Source organism: Panicum virgatum, chromosome 9N (genome assembly GCF_016808335.1).
Source record: "Panicum virgatum strain AP13 chromosome 9N, P.virgatum_v5, whole genome shotgun sequence".
NCBI classification, from domain to species: domain Eukaryota; kingdom Viridiplantae; phylum Streptophyta; class Magnoliopsida; order Poales; family Poaceae; genus Panicum; species Panicum virgatum.
Window position 1 is genome coordinate 61,197,090 of NC_053153.1, and position 19,914 is coordinate 61,217,003.

General features: G+C 44.1%; 2 protein-coding genes and 1 pseudogene across 4 annotated transcripts; all 3 read left to right on the forward strand.

Annotated features, from left to right (window-relative positions):
* Positions 1-837: 837 nt before the first annotated feature.
* LOC120691573 lies at positions 838-2,952 on the forward strand (annotated as a pseudogene).
* Positions 2,953-4,194: 1,242 nt separating this feature from the next.
* On the forward strand, positions 4,195-8,806 carry LOC120691571 (WAT1-related protein At5g45370-like). Of its 3 annotated transcripts, XR_005682304.1 has the most exons (11): positions 4,206-4,555; positions 4,892-4,954; positions 5,048-5,164; positions 5,283-5,574; positions 5,752-5,907; positions 6,019-6,714; positions 6,803-6,865; positions 6,945-7,509; positions 7,646-7,804; positions 7,916-8,067; positions 8,445-8,806. XR_005682304.1 is itself a non-coding variant. In XM_039974669.1 (8 exons), the coding sequence occupies exons 1-8, from the start codon at positions 4,263-4,265 to the stop codon at positions 8,602-8,604; spliced, it is 1,233 nt and encodes a 410-aa protein (XP_039830603.1). In that variant the 5' UTR covers positions 4,199-4,262; the 3' UTR covers positions 8,605-8,806. The 3 variants fall into 3 exon arrangements, 2 of the variants coding, with proteins under 2 accessions (XP_039830604.1, XP_039830603.1); XM_039974669.1 differs by lacking the exons at positions 6,803-6,865; positions 6,945-7,509; positions 7,646-7,804 and having other exon boundaries at positions 4,199-4,555; positions 6,019-6,101; positions 7,999-8,067; XM_039974670.1 differs by lacking the exons at positions 6,019-6,714; positions 6,803-6,865; positions 6,945-7,509; positions 7,646-7,804 and having other exon boundaries at positions 4,195-4,555.
* Positions 8,807-14,086: 5,280 nt separating this feature from the next.
* On the forward strand, positions 14,087-17,665 carry LOC120691585. The gene is made up of 2 exons (XM_039974682.1): positions 14,087-14,799; positions 17,239-17,665. Exons 1-2 carry the CDS (start codon positions 14,210-14,212, stop codon positions 17,336-17,338), a joined length of 690 nt encoding a protein of 229 aa, XP_039830616.1. The 5' UTR covers positions 14,087-14,209; the 3' UTR covers positions 17,339-17,665.
* The last annotated feature ends 2,249 nt before the right edge of the window (positions 17,666-19,914 follow it).

Below are 19,914 nucleotides of genomic sequence, written 5' to 3' on the forward strand. Positions count from 1 at the left end.
GACAAGTTATTGTTTGCTTGGGGGAGGAGCTTCCCGAAAATCCAAAAGAAAAAACAAAAAAAAAAGGGGAGGGAAGGTTTTAAACTTGATTTCCTTCAAGTTGGGGGCTCTAGGAAGTAAGCTGATACTAATCCCATATCATTTCTAATCTCTTTTGTTACATTTAAAGTTTAAATGGAGCTCTCTTTGCCTCTAGCTAGATCTAGACCTCCATAATGTGTATTTGTCATTTGAGGCACCATTTGGCTCAAATTTTTAGATGAAGTTGTGCTATTTTTGTAGAAAAAATGATTATATAATTATTTGGACTAGATCTATATGTTTTAGCCCCATTTCTAGGTAAATTATTTACTAGATCTATGGAGGAGAGAGAATAAGATTTGTTTTTTCTATTTTTACACACACATGATAGATTTTTTTTCAAGATTTAGTGGTACAATAATATATTTATTTTATTATTTTATTTATTACTATTTGAATTAATTTTGTTTATATCTATGTATATATAAGTATATATTTTCGTTCATTTAGGGCTCCGTTTTCTTTGAGAAAAAATTTGATTCTTTTCTATCTTTACATACATGCATGATAGATTCTTTTTTCTAAAATTAAGTGGTTCGATAATAGGTAGGTTTTTATTCTTTTTAGTTAGTACATGTTAAATTATTTTTTTCAACAACCATATTTATGGTCATTTATAGTTTTTCTTCGAGAAAAAAATTCTTTTCTTTCCTGTGTACATTATGGTGGAGGGGGGCAGGGGCGCAAGCCGCAGAAAGCGACAAATAGACTGCCTTTCTTTTTCCTCCACGGTTCTCACGGGTTTTTTCGGCTCCAGAAGCCGGAACAGGAGTTTTTTTTTTTCAGTCAGAGCGAAGCAGCGCGGGTGCAGCCGTGCAGCGCTAGACGTTCAGAGCCGGCGAGCCGCAGTGGAGAACTGGAGATGATGGGGGAGGAGGGAGACGGGCCGACGACGGCGCTGCTCCGGCGGCACTCGTCACCAATCACGCGGCGGCTGAGTACCCTGTTGGCGGACGACAAGGGCGCCTGGCGGGCGCACGCCGGGATGGTCTTCGTCCAGCTCGCCTACAGCGGCTACCACGTCCTCACCAAGGCCGTCCTCAACGTGGGCATGAACCACAGAACCAGGTCGTCTTCTGCGTCTACCGCGACCTCCTCGCGCTCGCCGTCCTCGCCCCCGTCGCCTTCCTCCGCGAGAGGTGCCCCGCTCCTCCTCCTCCTTGTCTTTAGCTCCGCTCTCCGCTCGCTAATCTCGCTTCGATCCATTTCGGGGCCGTTGCTGCAGAGGGGTGAGGCCTCCGGTGACCCCTCAGCTCATCGGGTCCTTCGCTCTCCTCGGCTTCACTGGGTACGGACTCCGATCCTCTGCTGATGGAACAGTTCGTGGCGAGTCTCTACAAGCATTCCGTCGGCCGGTGACGACGCAGGCTGATCTCTCCGACCATGATTGCTGCTGCAGGCTCTTCGTGAACCCGCTCCTCTTCCTCATCGGCCTCCGCTACACCAACGCTTCCTACGCCGCGGCGTTCGAGCCCTCCGTGCCGGTGTTCGCGTTTCTCTTGGCTGCGATCGCAGGGTAACGCACCCAACTCCATGTCTCCATCAGAGCGTTCACCAGATCTGGGTGTTAATCTGAATAAGAATCTGAAACTTGTTTTTGTCAGCGTTGAAGCGATCAACATCTCCACAAAGTACGGCATCCTCAAAGTTGCCGGCACGGTTGTGTGCGTCTCCGGCGCCGTTCTAATGGCTCTGTACAGAGGCCCGTCCTTGATCAGCCTGGGAGGCACCGATGCTGCAAGTGAGAGCGTCACTGTCACTCCCGCTGAGCGGTGGTTGGCATCAACCATGCTCGAGTTTGGTGTAGGAACATGGCAGCTTGGTGTGCTGTGCCTCATAGCACATTGCTTCTTGGTGGGTGCTTATCTAGTCATACAGGTAATGCAAATTCTGGATTCATCCTGCTTGTGTGATCAATATTCGTTGATCAGGTTTTTTTTGCATATTCTAATTAACCCAAGTGACAAGGTAGAGATAGGGGTACTAATTTGTGGTCATGATTGATGCAAATTACTGTCCTTCAATTTTCTGCTGTCACAAATACAGGTTCCTGTGATTGTAAGGTATACTGCAAGCTTATCCTTGACAGCTTACTCCTATTTTTTTGCCTCCATCTTTATGGTGTTAACTGGAGTATTTGCAACCAATGGGCTCCACGAGTGGGCCCTGACAAAAGCTGAGATCATAGCTGTTCTATATGCTGTAAGTATTTCTACATGCCTCCAAGCTTATTAGAATACATCACTTGCATGGCAATGATGCTAATATTTAGGAACCTGTCCTGGTTACTGACCAAATTTCTTACTTGTACCTTCAGGGCATTGTTGCATCTTGTATGTGCTACGCGATCATGACATGGGCAAACAAGATTCTTGGGCCTTCTCTAGTTGCCCTCTATAATCCACTCCAACCAGCATTTTCCACCGTCCTCTCAACGATTTTTCTTGGTGCCCCAGTTTATGTCGGAAGGTTTGACTCAACACACTGCCATATAATTGGAACATGTAGCAACGAACTTGTGTACCTGATCTAAAAGAAATGAAATTGAAAAATGTGGCAGAGTAACATTGATCCTGACTTGTGTTATGCATGTATTCAACTCCTTTCAGCATTATTGGAGGAGTCCTCATAATTGCTGGTCTGTACGTAGTTACTTGGGCTCGCTCCACTGAAGCGCAGCGAGCACTGACGGATGGTTATTATTTGGACCCACTTTGGGTTATCCTCCAAGAGTCCCCGAGACACAAGAATGTTCTTCGGTCTCGGTGGATCCTTAAATCTCAGTGTATCAAATGGTTGCCTCAGTTGTTTTCTCCATCATAAATAATATGTACATATTTATATTAAAGACCATTTGTCAAACTTCATAAATATTTCTAACGAAAGAAGCAGTCAATTAAGCACACATATAAGCAGTGGCGGAGCTACGTATCGGCAAAAGAGGGCCATGCCCCCCACCCCCTTGGTTCAAATGAAATCATAGAGGTATATGCAAACTTAAAGTCTTGAAGATCCATCTCGTGTGCACCCAATGACCCAGACTGGCAGCCACGCTAAAAGTTGCAGACATCGCGCAGCACCGGAGCGACGGCCGCATCGCTGCTCGCGCCTCACCGCCTTGTCAGCCCCGCCGCCCCCATCTTCTGCTGCTCACGGCCTTCGCTACGCGGCTGTGAGATGAATCGGACTCCGATTGTCACAGTCCGTCAATCCAATCAGTTTGTGGTTCGTCCAATCCCTAACACCACCTACCAAGGACAGGCTTCTTCCTCCTCGGTTCTTAGTCAGGGAAAAATGGTCCCCTACAGTTGATTTCTAGCTCCGCCACTCCATATAAGAGATTTAAAATGTGAGGTACTCAAGTATCTTTTAGCCTAGAATATGATTTATAATGTTAATATGTTATACAGTACCAAATCGTGTCCTGATTCCAAATTGTAGGTTATTTTAGAATAGCTTTTACTGCTCACAATAGATACACGGTAGTGATTGATTCCTTAAAAATATCTAATTCACGCATGCAGTCCCCTCGCTAGAAAATCAACATGCAAGGAGCGTCCAAGCCGTTACCTCAAATAGTCGGGAACAAGACATGCTCTTCGCGTGACGTCGTGACGTCTTGTCGGTTGCGAATTGCAATTGCAAACATGGAGCAGGTCAGCATGGATGCACACGGAAGCGGGAGTATGGACAGTAAAATCAATGCTTTGTTTAAATCACTTTGTATTTTACATTTTTATATTTTTGGAAGGGAATCTTCAACATTTGAAGTATTGAATGTAGATTAATCACAAAACTAATTACATATCTCGTTTGTAAACTACGAGATGAATTTAATGAGTCTAATTAATTCATCATTAGAGCATGTTAACTGTAGTATTATTGTAATAATTTAGTGTCTAATCACGTCTTAATTAGGCTCATTAGATTCGTCTCGCGATTTACAGTCTATTTGTGTAATACAATTTATTTTTCAACTATATTTAGTACAACAACCATACAAATGATTTATAAAAATTTTGCATTTTACGTTTTGCATCTAACAGCCCCAAATGGAAGTTACGCCATCGCATGGACTACTACGCCCACGTGTCCCGTCTCCCAAAAGGCAAAAGTCCCTGGAAGTCCGTAGCGGGAGATTATTTTTTAGACAAATCCAAACGAGGGAGTGGAGCGTGGAGATGGGAGACGGCGGCGGCGGGCGGGAGGCGGCGCTGCTCCGGCGGTGCTCGTCGTCGCGGTGGGGCGTGAGCGGCCGGCGGCTGCTGAGCGGGGCGGGCGACGGGGCGTGGCGGGCGGGCGACGGGGCGTGGCGGGCGCACGCCGGGATGGTCCTGGTCATGCTCGCCTACAGCGGCTACCACGTCCTCACCAAGTCCGTCCTCAACGTCGGCATGAACCAGGTCGTCTTCTGCGTCTACCGCGACCTGCTCGCGTGCGCCGTCCTCGCCCCCGTCGCCTTCCTCCGCGAGAGGTGCCCCGCGCTGTTCCTCCGCTCCTCCGCTTGCTAGTCTTTTTTTTTTAAATCTCGAATTCCTCCGCTTGCTAGTCTCGCTTCAATTAGTTTCCTTTTCTTCTGTATTCACATCTTGTCAACAGTTAGCACTAAAGAATTTAGTGCGCTGACTGCGATACTACTGAACTGAATAAGGAGTAGAAATCAATCGAATTAAACTGTATCGTTGACTCCAGATCGATGAAATTGGAATGCTCCTAGATAATTTATGATATACTGACTGCAGATAAGGATTAAGGAATAGATAATTACTGCCCTTTATGCTTGCCATGATCTTGGTGCCCGTTATTGCAGAAGGGTGAGGCCTCCAGTGACCCCTCAGTTACTTGCCTCCTTTGCTCTTCTTGGCTTCACAGGGTACTAGCTAATTCCTTCCTTCCTTCCTTTGCTCATCATTGCGCAGCAATTCAGTTAACACCGGGAAATCTCAGTTACGCTCAATTTCTGCAGGCTCTATGGGAACCCCCTCCTTTTCCTCGTCGGCCTCCGCTACACGAATGCTTCGTACGCTGCGGCTTTCCAGCCCTCAATACCAGTGTTCACATTTGTCTTGGCTGCAATTGTCGGGTGACTATCATAACACTCATTTCAATTGGCAATTCAGGATTCGACATTCATTGTCTCACTGACTTGTCAGTTGTCACCCATGAATTGCCACCAATTTGGGTGTTAATCCTGCATTCAGCGTTGAAGCAATCAACATCTTCAAGAAGGATGGCATCCTCAAAGTTATCGGTACAGTTGTATGTGTCTCTGGTGCCGTTCTGATGGTTTTGTATAGAGGTCAATCCTTGATTGGCTTGGGAGGCAACAATACATCAAATGGTATTGTTATTCCGGGCACATGGAGCAGCAATCCCTATCCACCCGACTGGTTGACATCAACCATGTTTGAGTATGGTGTAGAAACATGGCATCTTGGTGTCTTGTGTCTTTTAGGAAACTGCATCATGGTGGCTGCTTATCTCGTCATACAGGTAATTCAAATTTCAGAGCTTGCACTTGATCCTGCATTCTTGCTTGTGGGTTTAATCTTTATTGACCAGATCCTATTTTAATGTGTTCCTACACATCAACAAGATAGGAATGCCAGTATACTGTTTATGTTCACGATTGATACAAATTAATGTCTTTTTTTGCCGTGACCATTACAGGCTCCTGTGATGATAAGATATCCTGCAAGCTTATCCTTGACAGCGTATTCGTATTTCTTTGCCACCATCTTTATGGTGTTAACTGGAGTACTTGTAACCGATGGGCTCCATGAGTGGGCACTGACAAAAACAGAGATCATAGCTGTTCTATATGCCGTAAGTATATCATGTGCCTTACTGCGTAGACTGCATCACTTGCATGGCAATGATGCTAAGATTTGGAACCTCACATGGTTATCTAATCAGATTTCTTACTTGTACCTTCAGGGGATTGTTGCATCTTGCCTAAGCTACTCAATTATGACATGGGCAAACAAAATACTTGGACCTTCTCTAGCTGCTCTCTATAAATGAATTGTCTATTTTTTTTGGTTGAACTGGTCGGTGCATGTAATTCAATAATAATGTATCCTTCAAATCCACATGTATTGGCTGCAGAGGACCCAGGTCGAACGAACTGGTCGTAAGAGAGTGGCATGTGAAGCAGGCTTAACAAATGGTTTGCCAGCCAAACGAGACAATGAGGTGACTATTGTAAGACGTACTTCGTATGGGTTAGTCTCAAACAAAACACCATCCTGGTGCAGTGGTTGTTTGTCCATTGGTAGCACAAATGAGGTGGCTCTCCGCCCCCAGAGATTGTTTTTGACACAAATCCAAGCCAAGTAACGTGGGGGTGGAGATGGGAGCCGGCGGCGATGGGCCGATGGCGGCGCTGCTCAAGTGGTGCGCGTCGTCGCGGTGCCGGTGGGGCATGATCGGCCGGCGGCTGGTGAGTGTGGCGGGCGGCACGGCGTGGCGGGCGCACGGCGGGATGGTCCTGGTCATGCTCGCCTACAGCGGCTACCACGTCCTGATCACCAAGTCCGTCCTCAACGTCGGCATCAACCAGGTGGTCTTCTGCGTCTACCGTGACCTGCTCGCGTTCGCCGTCCTCGCCCCCGTCGCCTTCCTCCACGAGAGGTGCCCCACTGCTGCTCCTCCTCCTTCTCTGCTCTGCTCCTCCGCACGCTGATCTCACCTCGATCCATTTCCGCCGTTGCTGCTGCAGAAGAGTGAGGCCTCCGGTGACCCCTCGGCTCCTCGGATCCTTTGCTCTTCTTGGCTTCACTGGGTACCAGCTCATTCCTTCCTTCCTCTGCTCTTCTCTTTAACCCCTGGAAATCTCAGCGACACTTGCTCAATTTCTGCAGGCTCTACGCGAACCCCCTCCTCTTCCTCGTCGGCCTCCGCTACACGAACGACGCTTCCTGCGCGGCAGCTCTGCAGCCCTCCATAGCAGCGATCACATTTGTCTTGGCTGCGATCGTCGGTTACGGTGACTATATATCATAAGTTCATAACACTAAATTTGATTGGCAATTCAGGATTCACGTTCATTGTCTCACACTGTCAGTCTGTCACTGACTTGCACCCATTACATACATTGCCTCAAATTTGGGTGTTAATCCTGCTTTCATCAGCATTGAAGCCATCAACATCTTCACGAAAGATGGCATCCTCAGAGTTCTCGGCACGGTTGTATGCGTCTCTGGTGCCATTCTGATGGCTTTGTACAGAGGTCCATCCTTGATTGGCTTGGGAGGCACCAATGCAGCAAGTGGTACTGTTACTCCAGGCACATGGAGCAGTAGCACTCCCTATCCGGCCCAGTGGTTGACATCAACCATGCTCGAGTATGGTGTGGAAACATGGCATCTTGGTGTCTTGTGTCTTGTAGGAAACTGTCTCATGGCGTCTGCTTATCTGGTCATACAGGTAATGCAAATTTCAGAGCTTGCGCTTAATCCTGCATTCTCCCTTGTTGGTTTTTAATGTTTCTTGACCAGACCCCCTTTTTATGATCATGATTGATACAAGTAAGTGTTATTTTTGGCCGTGACTATTATTGCAGGCTCCTGTAACAATAAGATATCCTGCAAGCATATCCTTGACAGCTTATTCATTTTTTTTTTTTGCCGCCATCTTTATGGTGCTAACTGGAGTACTTGCAACCAATGAGCTCCATGAGTGGGCACTGACAAAAACAGAGATCATAGCTGTTCTATATGCCGTAAGTATATCATGTGCCTTTCTGCGTAGACTGCATCACTTGCATGGCAATGATGCTAAGATTTGGAACCTCACTTGGTTATCTAATCAGATTTCTTGCTTGTACCTTCAGGGAATTGTTGCATCTTGTCTAAGCTACTCAATTATGACATGGGCAAACAAAATACCTGGACCTTCTCTAGTTGATCTGTGTAATCCACTGCAACCAGCATTTTCCGCTATCATCTCAACTATTTTTCTTGGTGACCCTGTTTATCTCGGAAGGTTTGATTCAAACACTGCCATATCAAATTTACCCAAATGTGCTGTTCAAACATCGTCATGTTACTTTAAAATTTTGGCATGTATGATTTTTTTGTTGTTGCATGATACTCTTTCAAATGATCTAACAATATAGTATATGGTGCTTGGTGAAACACAAAAGTGGCGAAGTTTTTACTGATATGATCTAGTGTTGATATTCTTTCTTTCTCTCCTTATAATCTCAATGAACTTATTATGTAACAAACTAGTACTCCCTCCATTCTCAAATATATGACGTTTAGGTCAATAAAATTAGTTCATTGTCATAAACGTCATATATTTGAGAATGGAGGGAGTATTGTTCCTAACCTTGCACGCTTTCATTCTGCTCCTTTCAGCATTATTGGGGGAGTCTTCATAATTGCTGGTTTATACATGGTTACTTGGGCTCGCTACAATGAAGCACAGCAAGCTCTGATCAACGATTGTTTGGACCCTCTTCTTGCGGGACCCTCGAGAGTTCCAAAGACACAGGAACATTCCTTCATGGATCCTTAAATCTCAGTGGATCAAATGGTTGCCTCAACAACATAAGTCACATTGTATGGAGTTATGCTGAAATATACTTTGAGAAACATAATAATCCTCTCCAATCCACTTGTATTCGAGGCACTGAAGTGAAAATTATATTAGCTTATTTTTCATTGCAACCCACATAGATTCAAAGCAAATGTGTTTATTCAAACAAGCCCTCAAAATACAGAAAGCCCTGTTTGTATTTGTTTAATTAATATATTTTTTAATGTCAGTATGACTTGCAAGGTTCACAAGCAACAATAAAATTGCCTATTATCTTGGCACCTAGCCTATATACAACTAGCAAGGTGTCCCGTGTAAATAGCACGGCTAGCTAGTTTTTTATTTGACTATTTTTAATCCTTAAATTTCATGCATACATACACCTATATTGTCATACCGCTACTACATCTTTCCCCATTATTGAGTTGCATGCACCGACCAGTTCAACCCAAAAGGTTAAGCTGATGGGGAGAGGTGGGCAATTCACTTATATTCCAACACCCCCCTCACGTGGAGGCTCCCTCAGGCCTCAAACGTGGAGTAAGAGCGAGCAACAATTATTTTATTTAATTGCGCTAATCAGAATTCGAACTCGAGACCTCTGGCTTTAATACCATATTGAGTTGCATGCACCGACCAGTTCAACCCAAAAGTTTAAGCTGATGGGGAGAGGTGGACAATTCACTTATATTCTAACACCCATCATAGACTACGACTTACTATTAATAAGGTACGGTCATACACAGTCCTCTCCTTTATACTCACCATTCTCTATGGCCGTCATCATTATCTCGCAATCTGACTCGTGCTAACTTTTTTCTCTATTTTCTTTTACACATAATTGTTCCATGTAAGTTAATGCTATTCAATTGTGCTTTTCCATCAATATTATAATAATTTTTGGGGGGTTCTTAACACACTCCCTAAATTGCGCACTAATGACCTGTTTAGGTGGGCCTCATCTCCTTCTAAAAGTGCTTTAGTTTTGACTTCAATGGTGAAACTATATTTTTGATGGAGCCGAAACTATTTTTTAAAAGTATTTGTCAAAGCAACTTCTTAGTGGTAACGTGGTAACTCTGAGAACACTTCAAAAATTAAGGAGGAAGGAGAAGTTGATGAAGCTATTTTTTCTCCACTTTATCATAAGCCATTCCAGGATTTCATTTGGATTTAGCAGTTTTATTTTTACATATTTGGTTTAAATTGAAAAAATAAAAACTATTGGAGAAACTTACAACAAACAGACCCTAACACTTGAAGTATTTGATGGAATTTTACCAATAGCTATGTTTTCCCTAATTTGCTTCTTAATTGTTCTACAAAATAACTACTATTTTCTCCTATTTTATAATTATTAAATTTATATAATTATCAGTCACATTCGATATGGACATTTGATAATGCCTAATTTTATTATGATTTAATTTTAAGTTTAGTTATTTACTAATTGTAACTCTTTTTTGTCTAGTACTATTTTTTCTTATTTTCTACAAACTTGAATTTAGATAGATATAGAGTCATTGGTCAACAACTAATTTTTTTATTTTTTTCTAATTTGAAATTTAGTTACTCATCATATTCGGTATGAACTTTTTGTCCATGTTCTATTTTTCAAATTTAATTCAAAAATTATATAATTTCTAGTCGTACTTAATATTGACTCTTTATATTTATATCGTGGCTTGGCGATGGAGACACCAATTCGGCCCTTTTTCACTCCTTCGCTAGGCATAGAAAGAGGAAGAATTTTATAAGTAAACTTGTGACAGATGAGGGTATGGTGCTCACAAAGCATGAGGAAAAAGAGCAAAACATCTTCAGCTTCTACAAATCACTCCTAGGGAACAGCTCTGATCGCGAGGTCACAGTTAATCTTGCTGAACTGAATGTTCCTAGCTTTGATCTAGCTGATTTGGATAACCCCTTCTCGGAAGAAGAGGTCTGGAAAACAATTGGTTCTCTTCCTTCGAACAAGGCCCCTGGCCCGGATGGTTTCACAGGAAAATTATATAAGGTGTGCTGGCCAATAATTAAAATTGATGTTATGGCTGCAGTTTCTGCTGTGTGGAGTAGAAAAATGAACAACTTTGAGGTCCTAAACTCTGCATATATCACTCTCCTACCAAAAAAAGATGTTGCCACTAATATCAAAGATTACAGGCCTATTAGTCTGGTCCATTCTTTTGCCAAACTCATCACCAAATTGCTAGCTAACAGGCTAGCTGGGCGACTTGACCAAATGATCACACAGAATCAAAGTGCATTCATCAAGGGTCGATTCATCTTAGACAACTTCATGCTTGTTCAGCACACCACAAAATTTCTGCATCAACAAAAACAGCCACGCATCCTCCTGAAATTAGATATCACCAAGGCTTTTGACTCAGTATCTTAGCCCTTCCTTCTAGAGGTAATGCAGAGAATGGGATTTGGACCTGCTTGGTGTGATATTATTAGTGGCCTACTTGCTTCCTCCTCCACCCAGATTCTTTTGAATGGCTCTCCTGGAGAAAGAATTGCACACCGGCGTGGGTTGAGGCAAGGTGACCCACTTTCTCCTATGTTGTTTATTATGGTCATGGATGTTCTGTGTCATTTAATAAAGAAAGCCTCCGAGGAAGAACTTCTCCAACCACTGGCCAGGAAAGCCTTGCAGCACCGAATTTCTCTCTATGCGGATGATGTGGTCATCTTTTTACGGCCTACTTCAAGTGATATTAACATCACCTTGGATATATTACAGCTTTTTGGGGAAGCTTCTGGCCTTAAAACAAATGTCCAGAAAAGCAGTGTTCATCCCATCCAATGCTTGGAGGACGGCATTGCAATCCTGAACAGCAATCTCCCTTGCCAAATCTCAGAGTTTCCTTGCAAATATCTTGGTGTGCCTCTGTCCCCCCTCAAGTTAAGCAAAGCACAGGTTCAGCCAATCATTGATAAAATTGCTGACAGGCTGCCAGGATGGAAAGCTGAACTCCTAACCAAAGCTAGTCGATGCATCTTGGTACAATTTGTTCTTACCTCTATGTTGATTTATTTGTTGCTGGCCTTGGATCTGCCTCCTCAAGCTCTCAAAGCCATTGATAAGATAAGGAGGGGATTTATTTGGAGAGGAAGAAAAGATGTGAGGGGGGGGGGGTCACTGTCTAATTGCTTGGCCTAAGGTCACTAGAACATGCTTCCTGGGAGGACTGGGCATCTCCCACTTTCAGTTTTTAGGCTGGGCTCTGAGGATGAGATGGCTCTGGTTACAAAAGACTGAACTAGAAAAAGCATGGGCCTTTCTTCCTGTCAAAGCTCAACCCCAGGTCAAAGCTTTCTTTGCTGCTGCAGTGGTTACAGTAGTAGGGAATGGAACCAACACCCTCTTTTGGACTGACAGATGGTTGGATGGTCAGAGTTTGAAACATACTCTACCAAACTTGTTCAGAATTGTAACTGCCAGAGGAAAGGGAAGGACAGTTGCTGATGCCCTTAACAACAGGAGGTGGATTTCAGACCTAAAAGGTGCTCTCACCGTGGATGTCATAATTGAGTATCTGCAACTCTGGGATCTTCTTGAGAATTTTGAGTTGCAGCCAGCTGTAGGAGACACACACATTTGGCAATTCCCCACCTCGGATTCCTACTCTACAAAGTCAGCTTATGAGGCACTTTTTACTGGGGCCATCCATTTTAGTCCCTGGGAGAGAACTTGGCAAAGCTGGGCCCCGGGTAAGTGCAAATTCTTCATGTGGACAGTGGCACATAAGAAATGCTGGACAGCTGACAGACTTGCAAGGAAAGGACTTCGTCATCCAGCAGCTTGCCCACTTTGTGATCAAGCAGATGAAACAATTGACCACCTGCTGATCTCATGTGTTTTCAGTCGGCAAGTTTGGTTTGCGGTGCTGCATGACCTTGGCTTGCAGTCACTCGCACCACAAGCTGGGGAAAGAATTTTCGAGGATTGGTGGGCGTCTACAAGCAACAGAGTTTCAGGTCAAGTGCAAAAAGGGGTGAACTCCATCATCATTCTTGGCTCCTGGTCCTTATGGAATCACCGTAATCGCTGTGTCTTTGATGGAATCAGCCCTAATTTGTCCAGTGTCATCAGGATTATCAAAGAAGAAATGCAGCAATGGTCTTTTGCCGGGGCTCGAGGAGTATCTCATCTCCTCGCCCTAGCAGCTCCAGCCACTTAGAGGCTTCTGGTCTAGTGTTTCGGGTCATGACTATCTTTTTCTTTTTGAAAGAGTCTCTTAAAACTGGTTTTTGGGTGAGTTGCGGGCCCATCATTTCTGTAACATTTTAGGGATCTTTTCCCCTTTTCTTCTTAATATATTGATGCGCAGCTCTCCTGCGTGTTCGAGAAAAAAAAAGATCATTAGATCTTCGTAAAATCCAACGGTATAAATTCTTATCATGTGGGTTCAACGGCACTAACCAATACGAGGGACATATTGGTAGCACTGTCACAAGCTGGGAATGTTTTTTTTTAAGGAAAAGCTGGGAATGTTCATGTTCACGTCCATGGCGCAAATTGTCCATCGATCTTGCCCTGCTCCACTTCCTTTTTGGCATAAAATGGATTAGGAGCAGCGTTCCTGATTAGTTTACGGCTAAACCGCTAGAGGAACCACAATTTGTTAATGTTACTTCAGGCCTTGTGGGTCGTTTGCTCCGGCTACAGTTGCATGTGCACCACATGTTATTTTCGTTTTTCTTTTTGCTGGGTGAGAGGATGAAGCAGAATAGTACAGTCTTCTCAATAATATTAGAATATACTGTTTCTCATACTGAGCCGGTTTGTTTGACGATCTTTTGAGCACATGTTATTAAAGATGTACTGTACCACCCACATCATGCATGACCTTCAAAAAGGCTTGTTCATGCAAAAAATGGGTTGATAACAAACTTAATACCACTTTCATGTAACAGGTACAAACATATATGGAGATGATAAGAAAGTTGTGGAACCATAATGTAAAGCTCAGAAAAAGAAAAAAAATCGATAATAAGAAAAATAGTCACTTTGTAATATATCCATAAATAAAATAAACAAAAGGACTGTCAAAAAAATTAAATGAAACAAAAGGAAATGGAAGAAGAGGCCAAACAGAGAGAGAGAGAGAGAGAGAGAGAGAGAGAGAGAGAGAGAGAGAGGGCCAAACAAGAAAAAAGAAAAGTAGAGTGAGGACCCATGATGACAGTACACCAATGAATTTGGCCAACTCGAGTAAATGTACGTTCTTTTTTTTTTTATGAAGACTCGAGTAACTGTACGTGTTAAAAAAAACTTGACTAACTGTAGTGGGCCGTAGGCTGCCTTGCTCTTCCAAGTTCCAACAAAACCTTTTTTGCAGCGCGCAGCCCAAGGCTAGCCTACAGGGCTGCAGTTTCCTAGTTGGCCCTGGAACTAGTTGGGCTTTCTGGTTTCCTCCGACGATCCACAACCATTTCGTCCATCCCTGGCCTGGTGGAGACTGGAGACGAACCAACCTGAAAGGCTGAAACCTCCTCTCCCTCCCACCGATCCGCCGCCGCTCGCGTAAGCCCCCCGCCGCCGCGACCCGACCAGCCCCAGCCGCCGCCGGCAGCCATGGCGAGCCGGCTGGGCCGACGCGTGATCCACTTCGCCAACCTCCCGCTCAAACTCATGCTGCCCCCGGCCCCGCTCTCGTCCGTGCAGGAGTTCGCCGTCCGGACCGTCCCCTCCGCCTCCAAGGTGGACATCCGCCGCTGCCTCGAGTCCATGTACGGCTTCTCCATCGCCGAGGTCCGCACCCTCAACATGGAGGGCAAGAAGCGACGCCTAGGCCCCCACCTCGCCGCCAAGCCCGACTACAAGAAGGCCTACGTCACGCTGCGGTCCCCGCTCACGGTCTCCCCCGACCTCTTCCCCATCGGGGCCATCCTCGGGGAGCGGGAGCGGAAGGCCAGCGCCGCCGCCGCCAGGAGGAAGGCGGTGGAGGGCGCCGAGATGGAGGGGCAGAGGGAGGGGAAGGGGAAGCACTGGATGGAGGACGAGAGGGAGGGCTTCTCGAGGGCCGGGTGTGGCAAGGTCGTGTACGGGAACCCCGGGAGGCTGAACCAGAGGAGGAGAGGGCGCGCAAAGGCTAAGGACGGAGCTGGGGAGGAGGGAGCCAAATTCCCGTGGACCGGAATGCAACGGGCTACCGAGAAACCTAGGTGAGCATCTCTATGTCCCTCGACTCTTAGTGATTAACAAAATGCTTGTGCTCCTAGAGATCTAGAATCTTAGAAATAACGGATTCGAAGGGTAATGCAGAAATAATGTTTTTCATCACTTGGTTCTAGCTCCCCTTATGTAGAAATCTAGAATATTATATGGGCAAAGTTGCACATGTTGTGATCTTATGAAGTAACAGACGCTGATGCGAAAATGATGTTATCTGTTACTCATTTTACGATGGCTTTTATGCTTCAAAGTACATGAAGGGCTTGGCTGCTCAGTTCTCAAGTTTGTACACCCTCATCCCCCTTCCACATGTATGCACACAAGCACGTTCATGCTGGCACTGTGAGCACGAGGGCACTCATGAAATTAGTCAAGTGCATGCAACCGCCATTCTTGCTGGAAGTGGAAATGAAACGGGTGCATTTTGCTGTACAAAAATGGCTATAAGCAAAAAATGTTACGCCAGCATGAATTATTTTATTTTATATTTTTTTCAGCAGGGAAGGGGGTATAAGATTTAGATGTGTATGGCATTTTAGTGCAGTTTTTTATATGGTCAGTCAAAGTATCACAAATTTTAACTTCTTTGGTTGCTCTGATCACACTCTTTTGAACTTAGTTCTTTTTCCTGCCACGGTTTGCCACAGCTGTATACAGTATACCACTTGAAGATGAAATAGGAGAATACAATGTGATGTTATTGTAACTACTGAATTTCTTAATAGCCAATATTAGCCTTTGGTGTGTAGTAAAATATCAAAGCCAACTCTGTTGGTGTGAAATTGCATAGGTTCATCTTCGAAGTGTGCATCTGATAAGGGATCACTGCTATTGAGAGAAGAAAAATCTATCCAAGTCAATGAAGAAACTCAAAGTAAATAATAAGTTGATTCACTAGGTTACTGGTCTCTTCCTTGGCATGATCAGTCCTTGATTAGATCAAACAATAAAGTTGTATCTGCAAGAATAGGAAATGCAATGTGGCACTAGTGGTAGTTTAAAAAATATTAGATTCAACTAAATGTATAAATGTAGAGTTTGAAAAATGGAACTCAAAGAACTAGTGGAAGATTTTGTTTCTCAGAGAGTACCCATGCTAATCAAATGCAATGTTGTAAGAAGCTATACCAACCTTACTATCTGGGGGTTTTTTCTCTGTCTGGAGACAATTGTTGCATATATGCATTGTCGAAGTTGTACATCCCTAGTGAAGGATAATGGACCATGATAATGGTTCCCTCTACACCACCAAAGGTGTCTTTGCTATAAACAGTATTATGCAATCAAGTTGTGAAATTAGTCACTTTGTCCCTTCATCACCCTTCACTGTAGTCCACTTCCTTCAAGTGTTTTCTTTACTAAAAATTCTGAAGGCTGGAGATCCAAATCCATGAATAGTTCACCATTTGTATCCCATGTGTGCCTTTTTGTTGATTCTGATGCCACATTATGGTGTTATGATACCATGTTGAACTATCCTATAAACATTTTTTGAATAATTTGGTCAGAGTCTCCTCTTCTTGGTAGTTGAGTTTTGCATGTGAGTGACTAACTGGCTATGATTCTATCCTTCTGATTTTTACAAGCGCATCTGTTCTTTCTAGTGTTGTGTTTAAAACAGCCATCTATTTTTAATTAGCTTAGTTTAAATGACATTCACTTGACATGTAGGGGGATGACTTTGCTGGAGCTTTAAGACTTGCCTTCATACTAACCTGATGCAGAGTTTTACCCTATTTTTATCTAGATTCACCATCCATGGCAAGATGCAAAGTTTTGCCCTATTTTTATGCTAGATTCACCATCCATGGCAAGATAATATTAAGATTTATATTCTAAAATTTAAAGGAAGCATAACTCTTAGGTTTCAGTTGTGTGAGAACAGAACATTAGTCTTTGTAGTAGGCATATTGTGGCCATTTCGCAGGAACAAGCTTTACTGTACTAGCTCTGATTCTTTTCCTTGCTTTGGGATATAGTTGGACAAAATGCAATGCACCTCAGTAAATAAGATGCAAGTGGTAGTGGGCTAGTGGCACCATTAACTGAACTGACGACCTAGCTTGCTGCAGTAGCGAGTCTGTTGTTGCACCTCTGATGTTGATACCTGAGGATATTGCTGGTTACAATGTTTGATGCTCAGTAAGAGAACACCTCTACATTTTATTGGTGCATTTCTGCCTTTCTGGAATTGGTTATATATGAACTCAAGAAGGAATGGCAACTAGGGATGCAAGTGGCCACACAAAATGCAATTCCTTTTCTTGCTTTGTAATCCAGATTAGTGCATTTAGAGGAGTTTTGTCAACCCAATGACACAGAAAAGAAACTCACATCCCTAATAGCAACATATGGTAGGCTCGTTTATATGTATGTTATCCTCGTATACGCTGTATTCTGATCATGTTCATGCTGATTCTTTCCAATAGGAGGGTGAGATACTCTCCCCCGAAGAAGGCGGGTATAGCGCTGAAGCAGAAGTCACCGAAGGTGTCTCTGCAGCGCCGCTCGAAGAAGTTGGAGGCTTGATAGCACTTGACTTGGGCGGCTGTACTGCGACCACGAGAGGATCCTGCCATGAAGCGAGATGCAGACCGTGGATCGATAACTACGATGGCAGATCCGCCCTGTCTTTAAATTACCGAATAAACACTGAATGTTGAAGAAATCTGCAAGGATTTTATGCGTTCTGTACGAAAATGCAGATGTAATTTAGATGCCTGCCTGAGGCTGATGCATGCATGTTTTGCTGAGAGACGGCTCGAGGGCTAACTGTCAAATTCTTTTTGAGTTTTGTCATGTACTGATTGACTGTTACTCCTGCTGACTATAGAGATTGTGCACCTGTTTTTCTTAGTTGGCTGTTGCTATGGGATTCCATCCGGTGCTACCATAAGCTGGCGGCATGCGATGGGCCGCGACCCACCCCCTCTGGCTCTGGCGTCTTTTTTATTTTTATATTTTTCAAAAGAAAATTACAGAAATATATTTTTGGTTTTAGAATTTACAATTCTATACCCCTGCCGCCCCCATCACTTGGCGGCAGGGGGCCTGCCGCTCGGCAGGGGGGCGGAAGGGACCTATATGTAAATAAAAATAAATTTTATTTGTGCGAAGGTCCTTGGCAGGGGCCTCCCGCCCGGCAGGGGGGCGGCAGGCTCCCGCCCCAAATATAAAACTCTGCCCCTTCCCTCTGCGCCCTTATTTTCTGCCCACGAGATCCAGAGAGGAGAGAGGGAGAGAGGAGGGGTGAGGGAGGTAATTCCAACGGTGAAGTCTTGCCGGATTTTGGATCCGAACCGCAGGTAACCAATATTTCTCAACTTTGTCATTGCAGAATTTTTGTATGTTTAATTTAATGATTAGTATTTTTTATTATTGTAAGCATTTAGGGTTCGGATTAGTGGTTATAATTGAAGCCATAACATATTTCTAGATATTAGATTAATTAAAATGAAGTCTTTGCATGGCCAGATATGTCGAGCAAAGTGGCGTTTCAAGTTCATTACGGTGACTTCTATAGAATTACTCATGATTCCTATGGAGTAAATCTATCAGCATTGGAAAGAAGACAATGCAGTCTAGATAAACCCCTAGAGAGGAGTTTTGAGTCCAAACGGAAATGTCTTCACAGGATGTTGAATGTGAATCCAAAGACCCATTTGATTACGGTTCATACCTTGACTTCATGGGAAACTAATGGGGATTTCTGGGAGTTGACGCATATAAGTAGTATGAAAGAATGGCAACATTACATGCACGCAGCTCTTGAAAGTGGGTGGCCTCTCGCAATGGTAATTCAGATTCACCAGAAGACCGGTGATTTAGGTGAAGGGTCAACATCTTACTGCAATGAAGAGATGGAAGAGGATAAAGAAGAAGAGAACATGCAAGCTCCAGAACCAGAACCACATGGTTTGAGAGATGAAAGCGAGCGGATACCTGGAATTGTGGAGGAAATGGAGAAAGAAGACCAGGATGCGCGAATAATGGAGCAATGTGGGGGCTCATCGGATGATGAGGACGATGAGCGCTTCCCAGTGCTAGGTGAATGGCGTGAAGAGGGTTTTGGGAATCCAGTGGTACAAGATATTAAGAGTTCGGAGTTTGAATACAGAGTGAATGAGATTTTATAAGGGGCAAAGTATCGTACCATTGAGGATGTGAAGGATGCTGTGAAGCTCTGGGCTGTATCTTTGAGGAAGGAATTTAGAGTACTGAAGTCTAGCAGCAAAGAATACGAGGTGAGGTGTGCAGATAGAGACTGTACATGGCGAGTGCATGCATACAAGGGAAAGTTCAAGACACACTGGGAATGTTCAATTGTTACACCACATATTTGTAGATTGACAGGTGTTGTGGGACATCATCGTAATATCACATCAATTTTTGTGGCTAAGAAGATGTATGAGGTGATTCTTGACAAAATGGATTACGAGCCTGCATTGATAATTAGGGACATTGAACAGAATTTTCAGTATGTGATCAGCTATGCAAAGGCTTGGCGGGCTAAACAAAAAGTATTTGAGATGATGTTTGGCACTTATGAAGCATCATATGACAACCTACCTCGTATGCTTGAAGCAATAATAAAAATACTAATCATTAAATTAAACATATAAAAATTCTGCAATGACAAAGTTGAGAAATATTGGTTACATGCGGTTCGGATCCAAAATCCGGCAGGGCTTCGCCGTTGGAATTACCTCCTTCACTCCTCCTCTCTCCCTCTCTCCTCTCTGGATCTCGTGGGCAGAAATTGAGGGCGCAGAGGGAAGGGCGCGGAGTTTTATATTTGGGGCGGGAGCCTACCGCCCCCTGCCGCCCCACTTGGCGGCAGGGGGGCGGCAGGCCCCGCCAAAGACCTCCGCGCAAACAAAATTCATTTTTATTTACATATAGGTCCCTACCGCCCCCTGCCGGGTGGCAGGCCCCCTGCCGCCAAGTGGTGGGGCGACAGGGGTATAGAATTGTAAATTCTAAAACCAAAAATACATTTCTGTAAATTCTTTTTGAAAAAATATAAAAATAAAAAACCGCCTGGCTCTGGGTTCGGTGAAGACCCAGCCAGCAAATCGAAAAAATTTTGGGTGTCACATCAGTGT